Raw genomic sequence first — 19,038 nt, 5'->3', positions numbered from 1 at the left:
TGGTGTCAAATTTGACATCCACTGTGGTCTTTAAAGTTGCTCTTTAAAGCTGTTCATTTGAGATGGAGAATTTATAAGATTGGCCATTAAAATTAATGAATTAGCCTTTAAAGTGCATGTCACTGTTTCAAGTCTTCTTAGGAGTAAAATAATAATTAAAAGGGACATGTCATTATTGGATTGTAAGACTTGTATAATTTATTTTCCAGTGCTCCTAAACCCAAAGGAAAGAAAGCCAAAGATACGAAAAAATCTGTCAAAGTACCTGCTGAACCACAGACAGTGGTAGGTCAAAATCATATTGACATGTTTTCAGTGGACATTGTTTAAGCAATATAATCTAACTCTTAATTCTAAAGATGTAAGTATGTGAGGAGCCCTTCTGCACCTGCTGTGCAGGTGTGGATCCTTCCAGAGTTATTCTTGACGAGTGTAGGACTTACTATATCTGTGTTACTGTCATTGTTTGTCTTTAAAGTAAAAGGCACATTGGACCACCAGACTGTGACAGGACAGTTATGTTCTGTTTTCCATTACTTTGGGATCTAAAACCTTGGTCTAGTGCATACGGTACACACTGTTGAATGTCTCTGGACTCTTAAAGCTGATGGTGTTGGTTGCTGGGACCTAACTTTTAAGAACAGCTACCTCTTTGGAGCCTGTTTTAGTGGCTGTCATTTTGTTAAAAGGTCTTTATTTTGAATTATTTGATAAGTAATCTGAACATCAAAACATAAATGACTGCCCTCAGGTAATAACATTTACTTTTATTTATGATTTTTTTTCCCTCTTCAGAGTGATGTTCTTATCAGCTGTACAACCTGCCATAGTGAATTTCCATCCCGGAATAAACTTTTCGACCATCTGAAAGCCACAGGTCATGCAAGAGCACCTTCATCATGTTCTTTAGGCAGCATAACAAGTAGTCGAAGCAAGAAAGAGAAACGTAAAAACAGATAGAAATTCTGCCAACACTTTTTCTTTTTGATTGTCTCTAGATTTTGAAACCAAAAACTGAACTGAAATCATCTAAAGAGTTAAAATTTCGGTGATCTGCAATTTATTGCATTGTGGAAGATTATTTTTTATCTTGTAAAAACATTTTTTTTGTTTAATATATATTTTTTAAACATTTCATTAGTGATTGAATTCTACTTTGCCATCTGAATTGACTTGAATGTCTCAAAACAGGTAAATGCTGTAAAAGTACGCATTCTTGATTTCTGTTGGCTCACGTGGACAGAAATGTACAGGGAGAATTAAATTATTTTAACACATACAAATGTTCCTTTCTGTTTTATTTTGTGGATTTCACATAGTATTTTTATACAATTCAGTGCTTTTGTATTTTCTTATGTTTCATGATCTATCAAAGACTCAAATTGTTTTAAAATCATCATAGATTTTTTTTCTCCCCTGATATGATGACTCCAGTTCTAATTTTAAAATTATTTCTAAATAACCTATTGTTGATTACTGTATTTTTTTCCTCAAGGACAGTGATAGGTAGAAACTAATTGAACATACATGATTGTTTCAAGACTAGTATCTTTTCAAGGTATAGCCATATTGATTTAATTTGAGATTTTATAGGTAATTCTCAATAAGATACATCTTTTGGTGTTTTGCTCTGATTTAAATTTTGGAGGTGGAAGCAAATCAATGTATATGGTGCTTCCTTCTTTGGCACAATGTCAGCCGTAAAGCGTGATGGATCAAGGTGGCAGGTGGTTCAGATTTTATAGTGACTCCTTGACAGAGGATTCTTTTCTTCATTATTTTCAGAAGTTTTTAATTTTGTTTTTTTTTTATCATTTAATGGAAAACAACTTTTTTAGTAAAAGTTTTTTCATAGGGCTGATATTTATGCCATCTGTTGTATAACAAAGATGAATATTAACTCAAAAAATGGAGAATGGTTGTGAGTATGGGTCAAGTATATGGATCAGTGATGAGTCAGTTTTTAGGATGAGGATGGATTAAATAGGCAGTTCTTACAATTGGCCTTGAGAGTAACTTTGAAGTTACTAGCTTAAAATACATACTTTGTATTCAGTGAAGCTGCTTATATCCTTGAATCTTCAAGTGTTTTTTTTTTTCTTCATTTAGAAATACAAGATTTTTTTGTAAAGATTTTATTTATTTATTTGAGAGAGCACACGAGTAGGGGGCAAAGGAAGAGAAAGAAGCCGACTCCCCATTGAGCAGGGAGTCCCATGTGGGGCTCCACCCCAGGACCTCAGGATCATGACCTGAGCTGAAGGCAGATGCTTAACCAACTGAGCCACCCATGCACCCCATAATGGATTTTTTTTTTTAAGATTTTACTTATCTGAGAGAGCACAAGTAGGGGGAGGAGCAGAGAGTGATGGACATGCAGACTCCCCACTGAGCAGGGAGCCCAGTGTGGGGTTTGACCCCAGGACCCTGAGATCATGACCTGAGCTAAAGTCCAATGGTAACTAACTGAGCCCCCAGGTAGACTTCCCTTATCTTCTTCTTTTCTCTCTAATACCTATCACTAATTCCTCCTAATTGTCGACCATCCTCCCTTTCTTGTCCCTTTCTTATCCCTTCAGGGGAAATAGCAGCCAGGTCTTTGGGCTCTTTCTCCCAGCCATGATCTGAAAACTTGCCACCCTCCTCTAATTAGAACTAGGTGAGGTGGCTGTAATAAGAATAGGAATATTGATGAACAAGAGGGCATATTGATCACATACTATTATACAGTAGAAATACGAAGTCATCTTGAAAGACAGATTGTCCTGCGAATGGCCATCAGACGTTCCTTGCTTTTCCTTTTACCCACCAAGCAGCTATTTAGGAGGATTGACTGGAGTTACTTGTCACTTTTATTCTGATTGACAAAATTCAACCATGTTTTGAGGGGATCTTCATCAGTTGTGATCGAAAGTTAAATCTCATTTGTAGTCCTGTGTGTGTAATGCAGACAAATCATTTAACTTCTCTGAATTTTATTCTCCTTATCTCTAACACAGTTCTTAGCAGAGTATTGTCTCCATTTATCATACAGGATTATCAAGAAGACCAGATAAAATAGTGTTTTCTATTGTCATTCTTCTTATTTTTTAAATTTTATTTATTTATTTAAATTTTATTTATTTATAATCTCTACACCCAATGTGGGACTCGAACTCACAACCCTGAGATCAAGAGCCGTGTGCTCCTCTCACTGAGCCAGCCAGACACCCCAGTTTAAATAGTATTCTGAAAGTGCTTTTAAAATACAAAAGCTTGGGGATCCCTGGGTGGCTCAGCAGTTTAGTACCTGCCTTTGGCCCAGGGCATGATCCTGGAGTCCTGAGATCAAGTCCTGTGTCGGGCTCCCTGCATGAAGTCTGCTTCTCCCTCTGCCTGTGTGTCTGCTCCTCTCTCTTCTCTTCTCTCTCTGTCTCTGTCTCTCATGAATAAATAAATAAAATCTTTAAAAAGAATACAAAAGCTTTATACAGAATTTTGAATTTAAACGAAGAGTTAAATTTTCAGTTAAGATATTTGCAGACAGGGATGCCTGGGTGGCTCAGCAGTTGAGCGTCTGCCTTTGGCTCCAGGCCTGATCCCAGATTTCCAGAATCGAGTCCTGCATCGGGCTCCCTGCATGGAGTCTGCAGCTTCTCCCTCTGCTTGTGTCTCTGCCTTTCTTTCTGTGTCTCCCATGAATGAATAAATAAATAAAATCTTTAAAAAAAAAAAAGATATTTGCAGACAGGAGTGCACATGTTGAATTAAACGTGTATTAAGTTTTATAGGAATATCCTTCCTAATCTACTTCTGAAGAGGAAAACAGAAACATGTATTATGCTGAAGGTAAAATGTTATTTTTGGTGAATCACAGACATTCAATTTCATTTGTCTGAAGCAAAACAGAATAGTCTAAAATACATGAACACATATTTTACATTGATCTCATTTAAGGGTCAGTGGTGACCACCATCTGAACTGAGTAAGCAGAGGTGTGGGAGATGCATGGAATGCGGGTTCTGTGAGGAGACACTTAGGGGAAATCATGTTTGCTGTTTTCTCCATAATTCATTCAGTGGTGCCAGAGCTGGGGGTTCGCTGGAAAACCTAGTGAGACTTCGGTTTCAAAACAGGAGCAGTTTGCTTAGTGGAAGTACACTATAGGAAAACAGGACTGCATCAAATTATAAGCTTTGGTGGAACAACAGACACTGTAAGTAAACAGCCTCAGACTTAGACAAATTGTTTGCAATATATAGAACAGCCAGGATTAGCATCCAGAACACGTGAAAAAAAATCCCTCCTACATATCAATGAGCACATGACGCCATACATTAATACAATAGAAAACACAAAAGTTCTCAAACTTTTTGGTCTCAAGATGCCTTCACGCACTTAAAAGTGGAGAACTCCGGAGGGTATTAGTGTGTATAGTTTATATCTTGATATTCGCTCTCTTAGAAATTAAACAGATTTTTAAAATATTTATTAAAAATAATACATGTTGAATATGAAAAATAACTTTTGAATGAAAGTTTAATGAGAAGAGAAGCATTGTTTCACATTTTAAAAAGTATTTTATTTATTAGCAAGAGAGCACAAGTTAGGGCAGGGGCAGAGGAAGATGCAGGCTCCCCACTGAGCAGAGAGCCTGATGCAGGACTCAGTCCCAGCACCCTGGGATCATGACCTGAGCCAAAGGCAGACACTTAACCAGCTGAGCCACGCAGGCACCCCCATTGTTTCACATTTTTGAAACTTTCTTTGTCTAGCTTAATGAAATTGAAGATTCTTCTATTGGTTTCTGTAATTAGTCTGTTCCTCTGTGTTTGGTTAAAGTATATGAGGAAAATGGAGCCTTGTGGGCCCCTCTGGCTCTCCCAGACCACACTTAGAATGGCTACATTAGAAAAATGGGTAAATATATGAACAGAAAAAGCTGGAATAGTTAAACAATGTGAAAAGTTAAACAATGTGAATAGTTAAACAATAGTTAACATTGATCATTGTTACCGAGAACCAAGGAAAAACAACTTCATAATTGTTCTATGCTTTCAGATTGGCAGAAGGGAAAAAGTCTCACAAGATCAAGATTGAATGTTGATGAGGATGAACAACAAATGAGAACAAATTCATTTCTTTTGGAGTAAAATTGATTCAATTTGATGATGTCTGTGAAAGTTGAAGATAGGTTTAGCCTATGACCGGAGGCTCAGTGGCCTTAGGTATATAACTAGTCTCTTTTCCTGGTGCCCACGGAGCAGCATCTTGGGCTTCACCTGGCAACTCGCTCCTGAGGTAGAGCTCAGGTCCCACCCCGGACTTGCCCCATGAGTCTGTGGTTGATTTCTTAGGTGATTCATATGTTCTTTAAGGCTTGAAAAGCAGTACTCTCCAGAACCCATGCACTTGTACAATAATAAGTACAAGGCTTATTATTATTACGTGGATGCTCACAGCTGAATTATTTGTATCTAGGAAAAGTGGGAGATAGCCTAAATGTCCATGAACAAGAAAACAGATCAATTATGGCCAATTTTAAGATGACAATTGAATAGTTAAAATGAGTGAGCTTGATCTATAGTACCAGTGGATAGCCACTGGGGAAGAAAATAATGAGTGAAAATACGCTGTTGGCACGAATTTTATTGTTCTTGCTTCCCGAAAGTATACTTTTGTTCTAGTCTGCCAGCTGACCAGTTGGGAGATACTTTCTGAAAGCCTTGGAAGCCACGCTCTTGTGTTGCTGGCGAGACCACCAGGGGACAATTTGTCGTATTTCTGTTCTGGAGTTTAATCTTCTCTCGGAAAGGAGCAACAGTTTTTCAAAAAGTGATTTTGTGTTTGTTTCAAACTTGTTTTAATGAACTATGAAATGCTGTTTGTAAAAGATCCCCTAGGACACTGAAAGGAAGACAAGCATCACCTGGAATCCCACACATACCAACATTTTGACATAGACTCCCACGACCACTTCTAGGCAGATAAAGATACTTAAAAACTGAATTTGTCCTCCAGATACTGTTTTATGACTTCATTTCCACTTATGCATGTGCTCTATGTCTACTACTACATATTATTTATTTATTTAAAGTTTTTATTTATTCATGAGAGACGCAGAGAGAGGCAGAGACACAGGCAGACGGAGAAGCAGGCTCCATGCAGGGAGCCCATTGTGGGACTCGACTCCGTGATGCCCTGAGCCACAGACAGACACTCAACTACTGAGCCTCCCAGGCGCCCCTGATCACAGTTAAAAAAAAAAAAAAAGTGCTACATTCATCTGCGTTCTCCCCAAACATGAATCATGTTTTGAAAAGGTAGCATGGGGGGCACCTGGGTGGTTCTGTCGGTTAAGTGTCTGCCTTCGGCTCAGATTATGATCCTGGGGTCTTGGGATTGAGCCCTACTTTGGAGCGGGTGGGGGGTGACTGGTGGGGGGCGGGTCTCTGCTCAGCAGGGAGCCTGCTTCTGCCTCTCCCTTTCCCTCTGCCACTCCACCTGCTTTCTCTCTCTCTCTCTCTCTCTCTCTCTCTCTCTCTCTCAGAACAGTGAGTAGATCCTCAGAGATGGTGACGGGTTGAGAATCAAGGCAGGTGTGCAAGGAGCCTTCTGAGGCACCTCAAAACCAAAAGGTAGGGATAGCTATTTCCTCCACTGCAGGTCGGAGCGGAGAGCATAGGTATTCAAGTTAGAGCCACCTGGGCTCAAATCTCGGCTCCAGAGTTTACAAGGTTTGTTAACCATGGCCCATTATGTCAAGACTTTGAGCCTGTTAACTTCGGAGTAAACAGACCTGATAACTGCTATGTCTTAGTCTAGTGGTTGCAATCATGAGCTCTCGTCTACAAACCCCACGTGCATGGCACACAGGTGCCTGCTGCACCCCGCTTCCCCTTCCCGTCCCCTTCCCTCTGCAGTGCAAAGAGCATGGATTGGATTCCAATCGATCTTCACCCAGACCAGGGTGTTTTCCTCTCTGGATCTTGATTTCATTGCTATTTTATCAGGAGTCAGAACCATGACCTTGATTCACGAATTATCTGGTCCTGGGGCCGCTGCAAGAGGCAGTTGCCACCATGCCCAGTCCCAGGACTCCGCGTCCACCTCCTCAGTGCACCCCCGAAGGGGCTGAGCATGACAGAAACAGAAAACTGGGGCCCTCTCCTCCTACTGGAAGCTCTTGCTTTGGAAATGACACCAACTCCCTGGGACCCTCAGTTGAGACTAGACATATGTAAAAGCCAAGAAATGTCTATTTTACTTGAACACGTGTTGCTAGGCTGCCTTGTGTCGTCCTGTAACTCCGTGAACCGGTCTGTATTGGGTGGAGGACCGTGTGCTTCAGAGAGCCTGGGCTTTGCAAATAAAGGAACCTGGGTTCGAATCCCAGCACTGCCTTTCATGAGCTGTGTGACCCTGAGCGTACTCTTTAACCTCACTGCGCTCTAGTTTCCCCATCTGTAAAATGAGGGTAATGTTATGGTATTAATTTCCTCTTCCGCTGTCATAAATGACCACAAACTTGATGACTTCAAATAATACACAATTATCTCACGGTTCTCGAAGCCAGAAGCCTGCAGTGGGTCTCACTGGGTTGGAGCCAAGGTGTCAGCAAGGCTGGCTCCTTCTGGAGGCTGGAGGGATGTGTCTGTCTGCTGGCCTTTTCCAGCTTCTGGAGGCCTCCTGTGCTCTGGCCCCCAGAGCTCTGGCTCTGGCCCTCCGCAGGTGTGGCCCCACCATTGCCCAGTCGCAATGGCTAGTGGTCGCTCCTCCTCTGACTCTGACCTGCTTCCACTTACAAAGACCCTTGTAATTACAGGCCCAGCTGGATCACCCAGCAGAATTTCCCATCTCAAGATCCTCCATCACCCCTGCAAAGTCCCTTTTCCCAAATAAGGAGACGTATTCATGGTTCCGGTTCCGAGGATGAGGAGGTAGGTGTCTTTGGGGCCGCCCCAGGGCCGGGCTGCAGAGCCCCAGGGGGTAAGGACCCCGAAGCAGGAGCACCAGGCGCCCTGTGAGGACCAGTCCTGGGCTGCAACTGGACTGTAGGCCCCTCGAGGGCAGGCAGGGGCTCCGTCCTCCTTTTCCTCTTCTGTCCTCCCGCCTGGCCGAGCGCGGGAGCCACAGGACCCGTTTGGGAAATACTTCCCAACCGAATGGCACCTGCCGGGGCTCTCCTCTCCACTCCTCTCCTCCCCTCCCCTCCCCTCCCCTCCCCTCCCCCCTCCCCTCTCCCCTCCCCTCTCCCCTCTCCTCTCCTCTCCCCTCTTCTCTACCCTCTCCCCTCTCCCCTCTCCTCTCCCCTCTCCTTTCTCCTCTCCCCTCTCCTTTCTCCTCTCCTCTCTTTCCTCTCCTTTCCTTTCCTTTCCCTTTTCCTTTTTTTTTTTTTCAGAAATCTGAAATTTACCTGCTTCTTAATATTTTTCTCAGACCCTCCTATTCTTTGTAGGAGACAGGCTGGAAGCAGCATGATAGCAGGGCCATTGGGGTGATGCGCTAATCCCCCAGTCCTGCTGAGCAGAGCTGCCCGGCCTTTTTCTGCCCCATCCTCGTCCTAGGAGAATGGATGGTTATTTGATGTTGGTTTGGCAGAGGAACTGGGCGTGGGCGGCTTGGCCCCTTGCTCTTCTTCTCTGGGCTGGGCCCGTGTGGCTGTGGAGTGGAGTGTTCTAGTCTGATCCAGGCCCACAGTGAGGGGGGCAAGGAAGCAAAGCAGCAAAGGCTCTGCTCCCCCGGGGTGGCCAGCAGGGAGGGTGGGTGGGGTGGTGCCGAGCCCCGTGGAGGCCGTGCTGCTGTGATGGGGTGGTCTCTGGCTCACTCTGGGGTTTAGTGGTAGGAAGCCAATGTTGCCACAACCCTTCGAATGTTGGATAATAAACCTGGTGTTTTGATGCTCATTTGCTTTGGTCCATTTCCTCTCAGTTGGAAAAAAAAGAATACTACATAGTGGGTTCCTTCTGAGGCTCAGAAGTCCAAGGATGCCTTTTGCACTTAAATTCAGCACACCCTAGAGTTTTGGGGACCTGGGGGAGGAGAGCAAACGGGGACCCACACACCATATGTCGAAATGTTTCAAAGTTATAAATCAAGCTAACATACTATTAAGTTAAATATGCTTTATCCTCCTACCCTGGTAATTATAACTTTATAATGGCCCAAAAGGTCAGGTTCAAATTTTGAGTTCTCAGATTCCTTGCATTATCTACCAGAGAGCTGGGCCGTGGGGAGACCTGACTCCCCAACTGCTCATCCCGGTCTTCCCACCCTCAGCTCCATCCTGCTTTGTGTAGATAGCCCAGCACTCATTTCCAAGTTCCACCTAAACTCCTGCAACCAGCTCCCCTGGTGGGTTGTGGGGCAGGGGGTTGGGGGGCTGGGAGGGAAGACCCAAGTAGTCCCTGCATGTGGGCTGTTTGGAGCTATCTGGGCAAGGGATTTTGAAGTTCTGGGGAACTAGATTATGGCCTAGATTTCAGAGCCTTGTGGATACCTTGGACTACAAGGTAGAATGGGACCCCTCTAAAGCTGAGAGCCCAGAGCAGGAGCCCCCCTGCCCCTAACAATACTCTGGAGCAGTGTTGTTTCAGTGACTCCTTCTCCACAAAGTTTCCCCAGTATCTCCTCAACCTGAGTGAGTTTTTCTTCCTCTGAACTCCTCTGCCATTTGACACTTACAGTCTTCCTCCAGGACAAAACAATGGAACTTCAGGAAGGGTTCCCTCCATTCACCACTGCAGAGGAGTCTGCTCCTGAAGTCACTCTGCGCTGGAAGCCCAGGGCAAGCAGAAATGCTCAGCGACGGCTGCTGTCGATTCTGATCCCCTAGCTCATTTCCAAATGGAAACTTCAGCCTGTTAGACCAGCTCTTATTTTCCTTAAAATTTAATTAATATTAGGTTTAATTTGTTGTCATTGTCGGTATTAGCACAACCTCACCCCCTGAGAGGATGAAGTAATGCCCTCTCCCTGTTATCACCCTTTGCTGGGGATGGGGGCTGATAATAACATTGGACATTTTAAAAGAGCCTTTTTTGGATTTTTTTTTCATCATTTTAAGTCCTTTATTTTGTTTGTTTGTTTTGGCTACAATCAGATTCTTTTTTGTTTGTTTTTGTATTTTTAAAAATCTATTTTGGAATTTTAAGGGTTGATTTGTTACTCCTATGGAAGCCTTAACATCTAAAGTTTCATGGTTATTTTTTTAAATGTATGGTAAACTTACTAAGCAAAGTCTCCCCGTCTCTTAATCATTTATCACTCACTTGTGCCTGACACTTTCCTCACATGCCATCAGCGTCATCACACGATGGAAAACAATGTGATCTAAGAGCAGATTGGCTGGTTAGAATGTGGAGAAGCCATAATCAGTATGGATTTATTGAGGCTTGCTCTGAGGCTTGCAAGCGATCAAGAGAAGCCTAAGGCCTTTACTGACCCCTTCAAGGGAAGAAAGTCTTCCATAGTCCATATTCCCAGGTCTTTCCAATTTCCCACATCGTTAGCACCACTCTGGCATCCTGATAGCCACTTAGAAACCTGACTGTTCTCTAGGAGACCTTAGACTGGGCAAGTCTGCAACAACAACGCCCCAAAATTGCAAAGCCCAGACCCTTCAAAAATTGACTTCAGCTCTGTTTCCAGGAAAAACGATACCGCAGCCCTCTTGATGTACCTGCTGCTTCTTTAAAATTCCAGGCAGCAGTGAAATGCTAGAGCAGATATGGATCTTTGAGTTTATCTATCTAGCTCAACCTCCTCATTTTACAGATGAGAGCACTTGGTTTGGGGAAAAGGCCATCCCCTACTTTGGTAACAGTGCTCAGTGGACAGTGACCAGTGCTGGTATTTACATCTACTTATATACATATTGGCGCCTTTCCTTGTTCCAAGAGGCACTGCAGACCAAAGGTGTGGTACTGAGGAACCCACACACAAAGAGAAGACATGAGTTCTCTGTGCTGCAGTGAAGATTCTTTTCTCATCCAGATACAGAGAAGTCAAGCCTGTTTTCTTTAAAGCAACTGAATCCCTGTGTCACTGCACTCCTTTATGTAATCCAAGTCTCTATATTAATCCTGTGCTCTGTGCTTGCTGGAGAAAATGTTCCCTATACATGAGTATCTTCTTTGCAAAATGTTTAAACTCATTAAATTAACCATTTTAATCATTTCCAAGTGTACAAGTCAGTAGTATTAAGCACATTCACAATGTTGAACGACCACCACCATTTATCCATTTTTCACCCCTGCCCCCGAAACTCTGGACCTGCTAACCAGTAATTTCCCATTCCCTCCTCCCCCAGCCCTTAGTAACCTCTATTCTACTTTCTCTCTCTATGAATGTGCCTGGCCTGGGTTCCTCATACAAGCAGAACCGTACAATATTTGTCCTTTTGGGGTTGGTTTATTTCACTTAGCAGAATGTTTTCCGGGTTCATCTGGGTCGTAGCATGTGACGGGATTTCCTTCCTTTTTAAGACTGAATACTATTCCATTGTATGCATAGGCCACATTTTGGTTATCCATTCATCCATAAAACACTTGAGTTGTTTCCACCTTTTGGCTATTCTGAGCTATGCTGCTATAAACACAATTATACAAATATCTGTTTGAATCCTTACTTTCAATTCTTTTGGAGATACACCCAGAAGTAGAATTGCTGGATCCTATGATAATTGTGTTTTGCTTTTGGGGGAGCTACCACACTGCTTCCACAACAGAAAACATTCCCACCAGCAATGTACTAGTTTTCCAATTTCTACTTTTCCTCCCCAATACTCGTTATTGTCTATGTATGTGTATTTTGAATAATAGCCACCCTAACAGGTGTAAGTGGTATCTCACTGTGGTTTTGATTTGCATTTCCCTAATGAGTGGTGATGTTGAATATTTTTTTTACATGCTTGTTGGCCATTTGTATATCATTTTTGGAGAAATCGCCAGTCAACTCCTTTGCCCGTTTTTGAGTTGGGATGTTTTGTTGCTGTTAAGTTGTTAGTCTTTATGTATTCTTGATACCTTATCAGGTATATGATTTGCAAACATATTACCCCATGTGAGCTATTTTTTCACTCTCTCAATAGTGCTCTCAATGCACAAAAGCTTTTTTTTTTTTGCACAAAGGCTTTTCATTCAGAATAAGCCCAATTTACCTGTTTTTTCTCTTGTTGCCTTATTCAAGAAACCATTGCCAAATCAAATGTCATAAAGACTTTTGTGTTTTCTCCTAGACTTTTACAGTTTTAGCTCAATATTTAAGTCTTCAATCCATTTTAGTTAATTTTTGTATATGTTTTAAGGAAAGGGCCCAGCTTCATTCTTTTGCATATGGGTATCCAGTTTTCCCAGCACCATTTATTGAAAAAGTATCCTTTTTCCATTGAATGGTCTTGGCACCCTTGTCAAAAATTAATTGACCATTTATGAGAGAGTTTATTTCTGGGCTCTTTATTTTATTCTATTGGTCTAAAAATGTTTCTTCACACCAATACCACACTGTTTTGATTACTGCAGCTTCATAATAAGTTTTGAAAACAGGAAATTTGAATCCTTCAGCTTTGTTCTTCTTTTTCAAATATGTCCTTTTAAAATTGTACATCTCGACAGCATGCATTTCTAAAAGACATTTTCAAGAGTGGAAAAATCTGAATCTTCAAAACTTTAATACATAAACTAAAGCATTTTCTGCCCTTTATCTAATGCACTGAAAGGATTGAGTGAAACACATCTTGCTTCCTTGTACTCAAACCCACCACTTCACCCTGCAATCCTTCTGGATGGGTTAGGCAAGTAAGGGAGGAGTTGATTCTGGGTGTACAAAAAGAGGTGTACATCTAGGGGAAGGCATTGCTCTTGTGAAGGAAAAAGCTCCCGCTAAAAAGTAGATGGATGGTAGAATAGAATATTGCTAAAAAGAAGGAAGGGGGTGTTACTGGAGGGGTCTAGGTTGACCCCAGGGATGTTACCAAGGATAAAGAGGGCCCTCTAGCCCAGGTTGGTGGAGCTGGCTCAGGACCCCTGGGGGAGCATTGATGAAGTCCCTGTGCCAGGTGCTGGTGGGTGGCAGGGCCAAATGGAACTAGCTGGAAGAGTGTTTTTTGATGACACCTCTGCTAAAGTTCACTTACTATATTGATGTACCCCTGGTACCATCACAGGAAGAAAAAAAAATCCTAAAAATATTTTATTTCTGGCATAATTTCATTCTCTCCTCCTACCTTTTGCTTTTTAAAATTTTCCTTCGAGTGGCAATCAATGATGCCTGCAAATTGAGGCTTTTAGCTAGAGCAGAGAAAGAGTTAGATAACAAGAACAAGCAATGGTTTAATTCTTGCACGGATTAGGATGAGGATGACTATCAGGGTGGGCAACATGATGAAGAAGGGAACAGGGCAATTAGCCCAAGAAGGCCCAACTTGTACCAAGGACCATTGATGAAACATTCCCATTCCCATGACAGCCGGGGGGGGGGGTGGGTGCAATTAGAGGAGGTGGGAAGGCTGTGAGCAGCGGGGCCAGGGGGGGCAGTACAAAGGGATGGCAGGGAGGCAAGCCAGAGTTGAGAGATGAGTTAGGTCTGGCTGGGGTGAGTGGGGAATTTCTGGCACCAGGAACGTAGAACAAGCAGGCAACTGGATCCAGCAGTTCCCTCTGACACCAGGAGAGCCTGTGCTCCAGGGACGAGGAAGAGAGTGCAGTAGAGACCTAGGGGAAATGTTCAAGAGGTTGCTGATAGCACCAGTCTCTAAGCCATGCAGGGTTGCCCTGGAGGCATCTCTGGGAATCCTCAGCATCTAGATAGTAAAGAGCCTGACATCATGGATCATGGATGAAATCACTCAGATGAAGAACACAGATAGGAGAAAAAAGAGTTTAAGGTAAAAATCCCTGGGGTATAACAGCCTCTGGCAGTAAACTAAACAAAACCCAATGCACAAGAATGCAAAGACTCAAGAGGTGGTAAGCTGATGGCAGAGCATGCAGCCATTAAAAAAAAATAGAGGGAGACAAATCCTAGAAAAAGTAATGTGACCAACAGCTTTAACTGCCACAGAAATGCCAAGAAAGGTGAGGACCAAAGGCATTTTGTTGAATTTAGCAGTTAAGAGGTTGTATTAGTCAGGGTTTCCAGAGAAACAGAACCAGTAGGATTGGGGTCCCTTCCTGGCTCCCAACATGTAACTCTTGGTCTTGAGGTTGTGAGTTTGAGCCTTACATTAAGTGTAGAGATTACTTAAAAATAAAATCTTAAAAAAAAAGAACCAATAGGCTCTATTAGCTATTTAGTTAGCTATTTAGCCAAACATCTATCTATATAGATGTATGTATATATTGATATATGCTGATATATATATGTATCTATGTAAATAGACTTTCTATATGTATATATATCTACATAGATAGATATATCACTATATCTAGAAAGATTTTTGGACACCAGGGTGGCTCAATTATTTAAGTGTCTGCCTTCAGCTCAGGTCACTTTTCCAGCATCCTGGGATTGAGCCCTGCATCTGGCTCCCAGCTAAGCGGGGTGTCTGCTTCTCCCTCTTCCTCTGCCTGCTGCTCCCCCTGTTCATACTGTCTTTTTCTGTCTAATCAATTGAGGTTTATTATAAGACATTGGATCATATGATTAGGGAAGTTGGGAAGTTCCGGTCTGTCATCTGCAGGCTGGAGACCCAGAGAAGCCAGCTGTAGTTCGAAGGCCCGAGAACCCAGGAGAGGAGCATAAGGTGCACATTCCTGCCTAGGTCTGAAGGCCTGAGAACCAGGGATGCCGGACAGGAGGAAATTGATGTCTCAGCTCTAATGATCAGACAGACAGAGACGGCACAGCCAGTCTTCCTCCACCTTATGGTTCTATTCAGGCCCTTAGCAAATGGCATGATGCCCATCCAGGCTAGGGAGGTCCATCTGTTTTCCTCAGTCCACCAGTCCAAACACTAATCTCTTTCAGAATCACCCTGACAGCCATACCCAGAAATAAAGTTTAACAAGAGTCTGGAAAATCTCACGGCCAGTCAAGTAGCCACATAAGAATAACATTCCATCACCGCGGTTACTGGTGACTATTTATTTATTTATTTATTTATGAGAAAGTAAGAGAGCAAGCGAGTGGGGGTGGGCAGAGGGAGAAGGAAAATCTCAAGCAGACTCCATGCTGACCATGTGGGGGCTCACCCTCATGACCCTGAGATCATGACCTGAGCTGAAACCAATAGTCATAGGCTTAACCACCTGAGCCACCCAGGCAACCCTAGTTACTAGGGACTTTGAAAAGAACAGGTTTCCTGGAACCAGCTTAGGGGCACTGAGGAAGACGGAGTGAGAAAAGGTTGGAGCAGCACTCCACAGTTTCTTCAGAGCAACATCACTTTGAGGAAGAGGATTTTTTTAAAAGAAATATATATATATATATATATATTTTTTTTAATAGGAAAGAGGAGCACATTTATGGGTTGAGGAGAAGAAAGAAGAAGAATGTAGAAGGGAAAAATCCAGCAGAGAATGAACAATTTGTGCAGTAAGATCCTAGAGAACATGGAGTGATTGTGGGGGAGGGAATAAGGGTTTCTGTGAAACAACAGCCTGCCCCTGAACGTGGCCAAGGGCTGGCGAAGGATGAGGAAGCAGTAGCTAGGGAGGCCTGCGGGTGTGGAGAGGGTGCACTGAAGGTGGACGGCAAGCAGGTGAGCACAAGCCCTGGGAGGGGGGGATCCATGTGAGCACAGCAGGGGTGTGAACTGGATCCCCAAGGAGGGTGCTAAGAATTGGGACACCTTGGAGAAGACAGGACAGGTATCTGGGAGCCCTTTCAATTCCTCATATGGTCTTCTCACAATTCATCCAAGGGTGGCTTCCTTACTTCCTAAAATAATCCCAGGGGTGCATGGCTGGCTCAGTCCGAAGAGACGGGACTCTTGATTTCAGGATTGTGACTTGGAGCCCCATGTTGGGTGTAGAGATCACTTAAATAAATAACACTTAAAATAAATAAATAGGTAAATAAAGAAATAAATAAAATAATCCAAGGTACTTTGTTACCTGATGTCCTACCCTTACAAAATACATTTCCAAATACAAGTTTTTATATGTTATATATGTTTCCAATGATATATTCCACGTTCAAGAATATATATTACATGTATTTATAAATATATAGGTTTCTGAATACACACACACGCAAGCCTGTATCATTATTTATTTCGGGTGGGCTACTTGCTGCCTTAAACTGCAGGAGACATTGTAGCATCTATAGATAAAAGGCGAGAAACACCAAGCAGCAGCACGAAGAGTTGATTCTTGCACTTTCTGTGAGGTGCAGTGTGTCAGGCAGGCATGTGAGGATGGAGAGGATGAGGTCACCCTGCCAGAAGTTTCTAGTCTGGTTAGGGAAATGAGTTGTACACGTGAGAACATTAGCCCAAGGTGGTGATCACCAAGCATTCAGTGCCAAAAGGAATGAAAGTTCTGTGTCAAAAGGAAAGAGATACCAAGCAAAGAGTCAACATTAACTGAGCAGCTACCAGCGTATTTTATTTTATCCTCGTAAAGGTTCCATGAGGTTATATTGTTCTCTGGACACGGGAAGCTTCAGCAGGAGAAGTGAATTTGCTGGAAATGAATCAGGTGGAGAGAGTGTGCAGGCTCACTCCATTGCATCGTGTTGTTGTTGTTGGGACTTATTCAAAGTTCGTGTTTGCACTAGCAGCTGTCTGCGACGACCCTCCCCACCCAGTTCTTAATTTGATGGTGACCTTGAGAGCTCTTTGAGTGGCTGCTCTTCATCACAGACGCTAACCCGACACTTGCAGTTCTGCAGACGTTCCCTGCGTCTGGACTGGTATCATGATGGCTTTGTTTCTGTCTGCACTCTTACTAAATTAGGTGGGCTTTTTGCTTTTGTTAAGATCCTTTTGGGGCATTGTCTTCTACTGTGCCCATCTTTAATGGGGCAAAGCTTATGACCCATTTTTACTGCTTGTGACCAGTTGGAAGTGAGCCTTCAGCTTTAATGACCCCAGAGCAATCGGTTGATGCAGCACCCAGCAGCCTTCAACCTTTGCTCCTGATGATGACGAAGATGCTCTGGCATTGGCATTCTGATGACAAAATGGCAAATGTTTTGATGTTTTTCTATTATTCTTCCATTGTTCTTTACAAGAAATGTAAGATTTAAGCGAGATTTAAAAGGTGGAAGAATGAAGTCCTCCATAGTTTAGAGATTACCTTGGAATTAGCGGAAAGTCAAAAACTACAATGATACAGAAAATAGAGTTTCATAACACAAATAAGAGCATAGTTTGTTACTGTTTTTCTCTTTATAAGTGTTATTTTACATCGCTTTATAATCATTATTAATGGCATAACCAAAGCTTGATATGATGGGGTCTTTTTTTTTTAATTACTCCCTCCTGAGTGGATTGGTACTGCAAGAATTTTTAAACAGCTGCCAACATTTTACTGTTATATTCTAATCACATGATTGACTGTCAATATGTTCCTTGTGTGGAAAAAAGTTTACTTGAGCTGAGTGTTCGTTATCTTCACTTTGGACCATTTTAACAAGAAAGGAAATAAAAAAGAGCTTGGCAAGAATGTGGGCTCCTTGCCTTATGTAAGCTGGCTTACCTCCCACCTCCTGTGGGTAGAGCAGAAAATGGAAGGGGGGAAATGGGGGTGCGAAGCTCCTGCCCACGGCTCCAAATGGAAAGCAGTAGGAATCCATCATGTTTATAAACTCGTGAAAGAAATGAATGACCATCCAGGCTCAAAGGCCATAGTTTTTGCCCTTTCTGCTCCATGCTTTTTCTGATGGCTTCTGCACCTTAAATCCCCAAATTCTCTTCAAGAAAGAGGAGCAGTTTCTCCTGATCAATAGGCGCTCAGAGCCATGCAACCATCAGTCAGGAAATGAGGCCCAGGACCTGGCTACCCAGTGGAGTTCCATTGCTGGCTTTTACTCTAGAGTGACCCCTGAAGGTGTGAGGGTAACAGTACGCCGGTAGGCATACACCTCCTGTAGGATTCAGGAAGCCACAGGAATATGCTCTACGAATTTATCTGAACAACGAAATCCCATTAGCCTATTTCTCCTAGGAGAGGGTGTTCTGGCATTGGCAAGAACTTGAGCTGGAGCATGGAAACATTTCGTTTTGCTTTTGTTTTTGTTCAGCTTAAAATTTGTGTTTTATTGTTTCCTCTTCATATTTTGTTAAATTCCTAAATGGTTATCATAAACTTTCTTTTCTTGTTTTTTAAAGAATTTATTTATTTATTTGAGAGAGAGAGAAAGAGCACACAAGCTGGGGAAGAGGTAGAGGAAGAGGGAGAAGGAGACTCCCTGCTGAGCAGTGAGACTGACGCAGGATCATGACCAGAGCCAAAGACAGATGCTTAACCAACTGAGCCACTCAGGCACCTCAATAAACTTTATTTTCAACATTCTTTCCTTTTGCTTTATTTTTAAAGAAAAGGAACATTGAAAATGGGAAGACTTTGAAGAAGAACAAAGAAGTAACTCTTGGCTTCTCTGTCCAATCTCCCTGACCCTGTGATTTCCACAAAGAAGAGAGGAAGAATGTTCCAGGTAGAGTGAACTATAGGATCAAAGAACTGACGTGCTTGGCATGAAAAGAACAGCAAGAGTAAAGCTCAAGGGATGCCTGGGTGGCTCAGTGGTTGAGTGTCTGCCTTTAGCTAAGGGTGTGATCCTGTAGTCTCCGGATCAAGTCCCACATTGGGCTCCCTGCATGGAGCCTGCTTTTCCCTCTGCCTATATCTCTGCCTCTCTGTGTGTCTCTCATGAATAAATAAATAAAGTCTTAAAAAAAAGAGTAAAGGTCAAAAAAGTGGTTTGGGGACTAATTGTGAAGGCCCTTGAATGTCATAATAGTTGGAAGTTTGAATTTTGTTCCATGGACAAAGGGAATCCTCAGAGGCGACAGGAGATGAAAGATGTGACCATATTTACTGTTTAGGTAAGTGACTCTGGTATCAGTGTTGAGAATGGATTGGGAAGGAGCCCAGAATACCAGTTAGGAGGTAG

General features: G+C 42.8%; 1 protein-coding gene across 9 annotated transcripts in view; it reads left to right on the top strand.

Moving 5' to 3' along the window:
* The window catches only part of DNAJC21 (DnaJ heat shock protein family (Hsp40) member C21), a 44,107-nt gene that overhangs the window by 22,094 nt on the left and 2,975 nt on the right, over positions 1 to 19,038 (top strand). For 2 of the 9 annotated variants that reach the window (XM_038535357.1, XM_038535356.1), the window contains 2 exons: positions 210 to 285; positions 796 to 1,283. In XM_038535357.1, the coding sequence (XP_038391285.1) occupies positions 210 to 285; positions 796 to 960 (241 nt within the window). In that variant the 3' untranslated portion in view covers positions 961 to 1,283. Of the gene's footprint in view, positions 1 to 209; positions 286 to 795; positions 1,284 to 4,058; positions 4,196 to 5,040; positions 6,303 to 6,529; positions 6,618 to 7,804; positions 7,920 to 15,426; positions 15,680 to 18,461; positions 18,580 to 19,038 lie in introns of those variants that run through there. The other 7 variants (XR_005358596.1, XR_005358597.1, XR_005358599.1 and 4 more) reach the window with 7 other exon arrangements.

This window comes from Canis lupus, chromosome 4, assembly GCF_011100685.1.
Source record: "Canis lupus familiaris isolate Mischka breed German Shepherd chromosome 4, alternate assembly UU_Cfam_GSD_1.0, whole genome shotgun sequence".
Lineage (NCBI taxonomy): Eukaryota > Metazoa > Chordata > Mammalia > Carnivora > Canidae > Canis > Canis lupus.
This window is presented reverse-complemented; position numbering and strand designations above follow the sequence as displayed.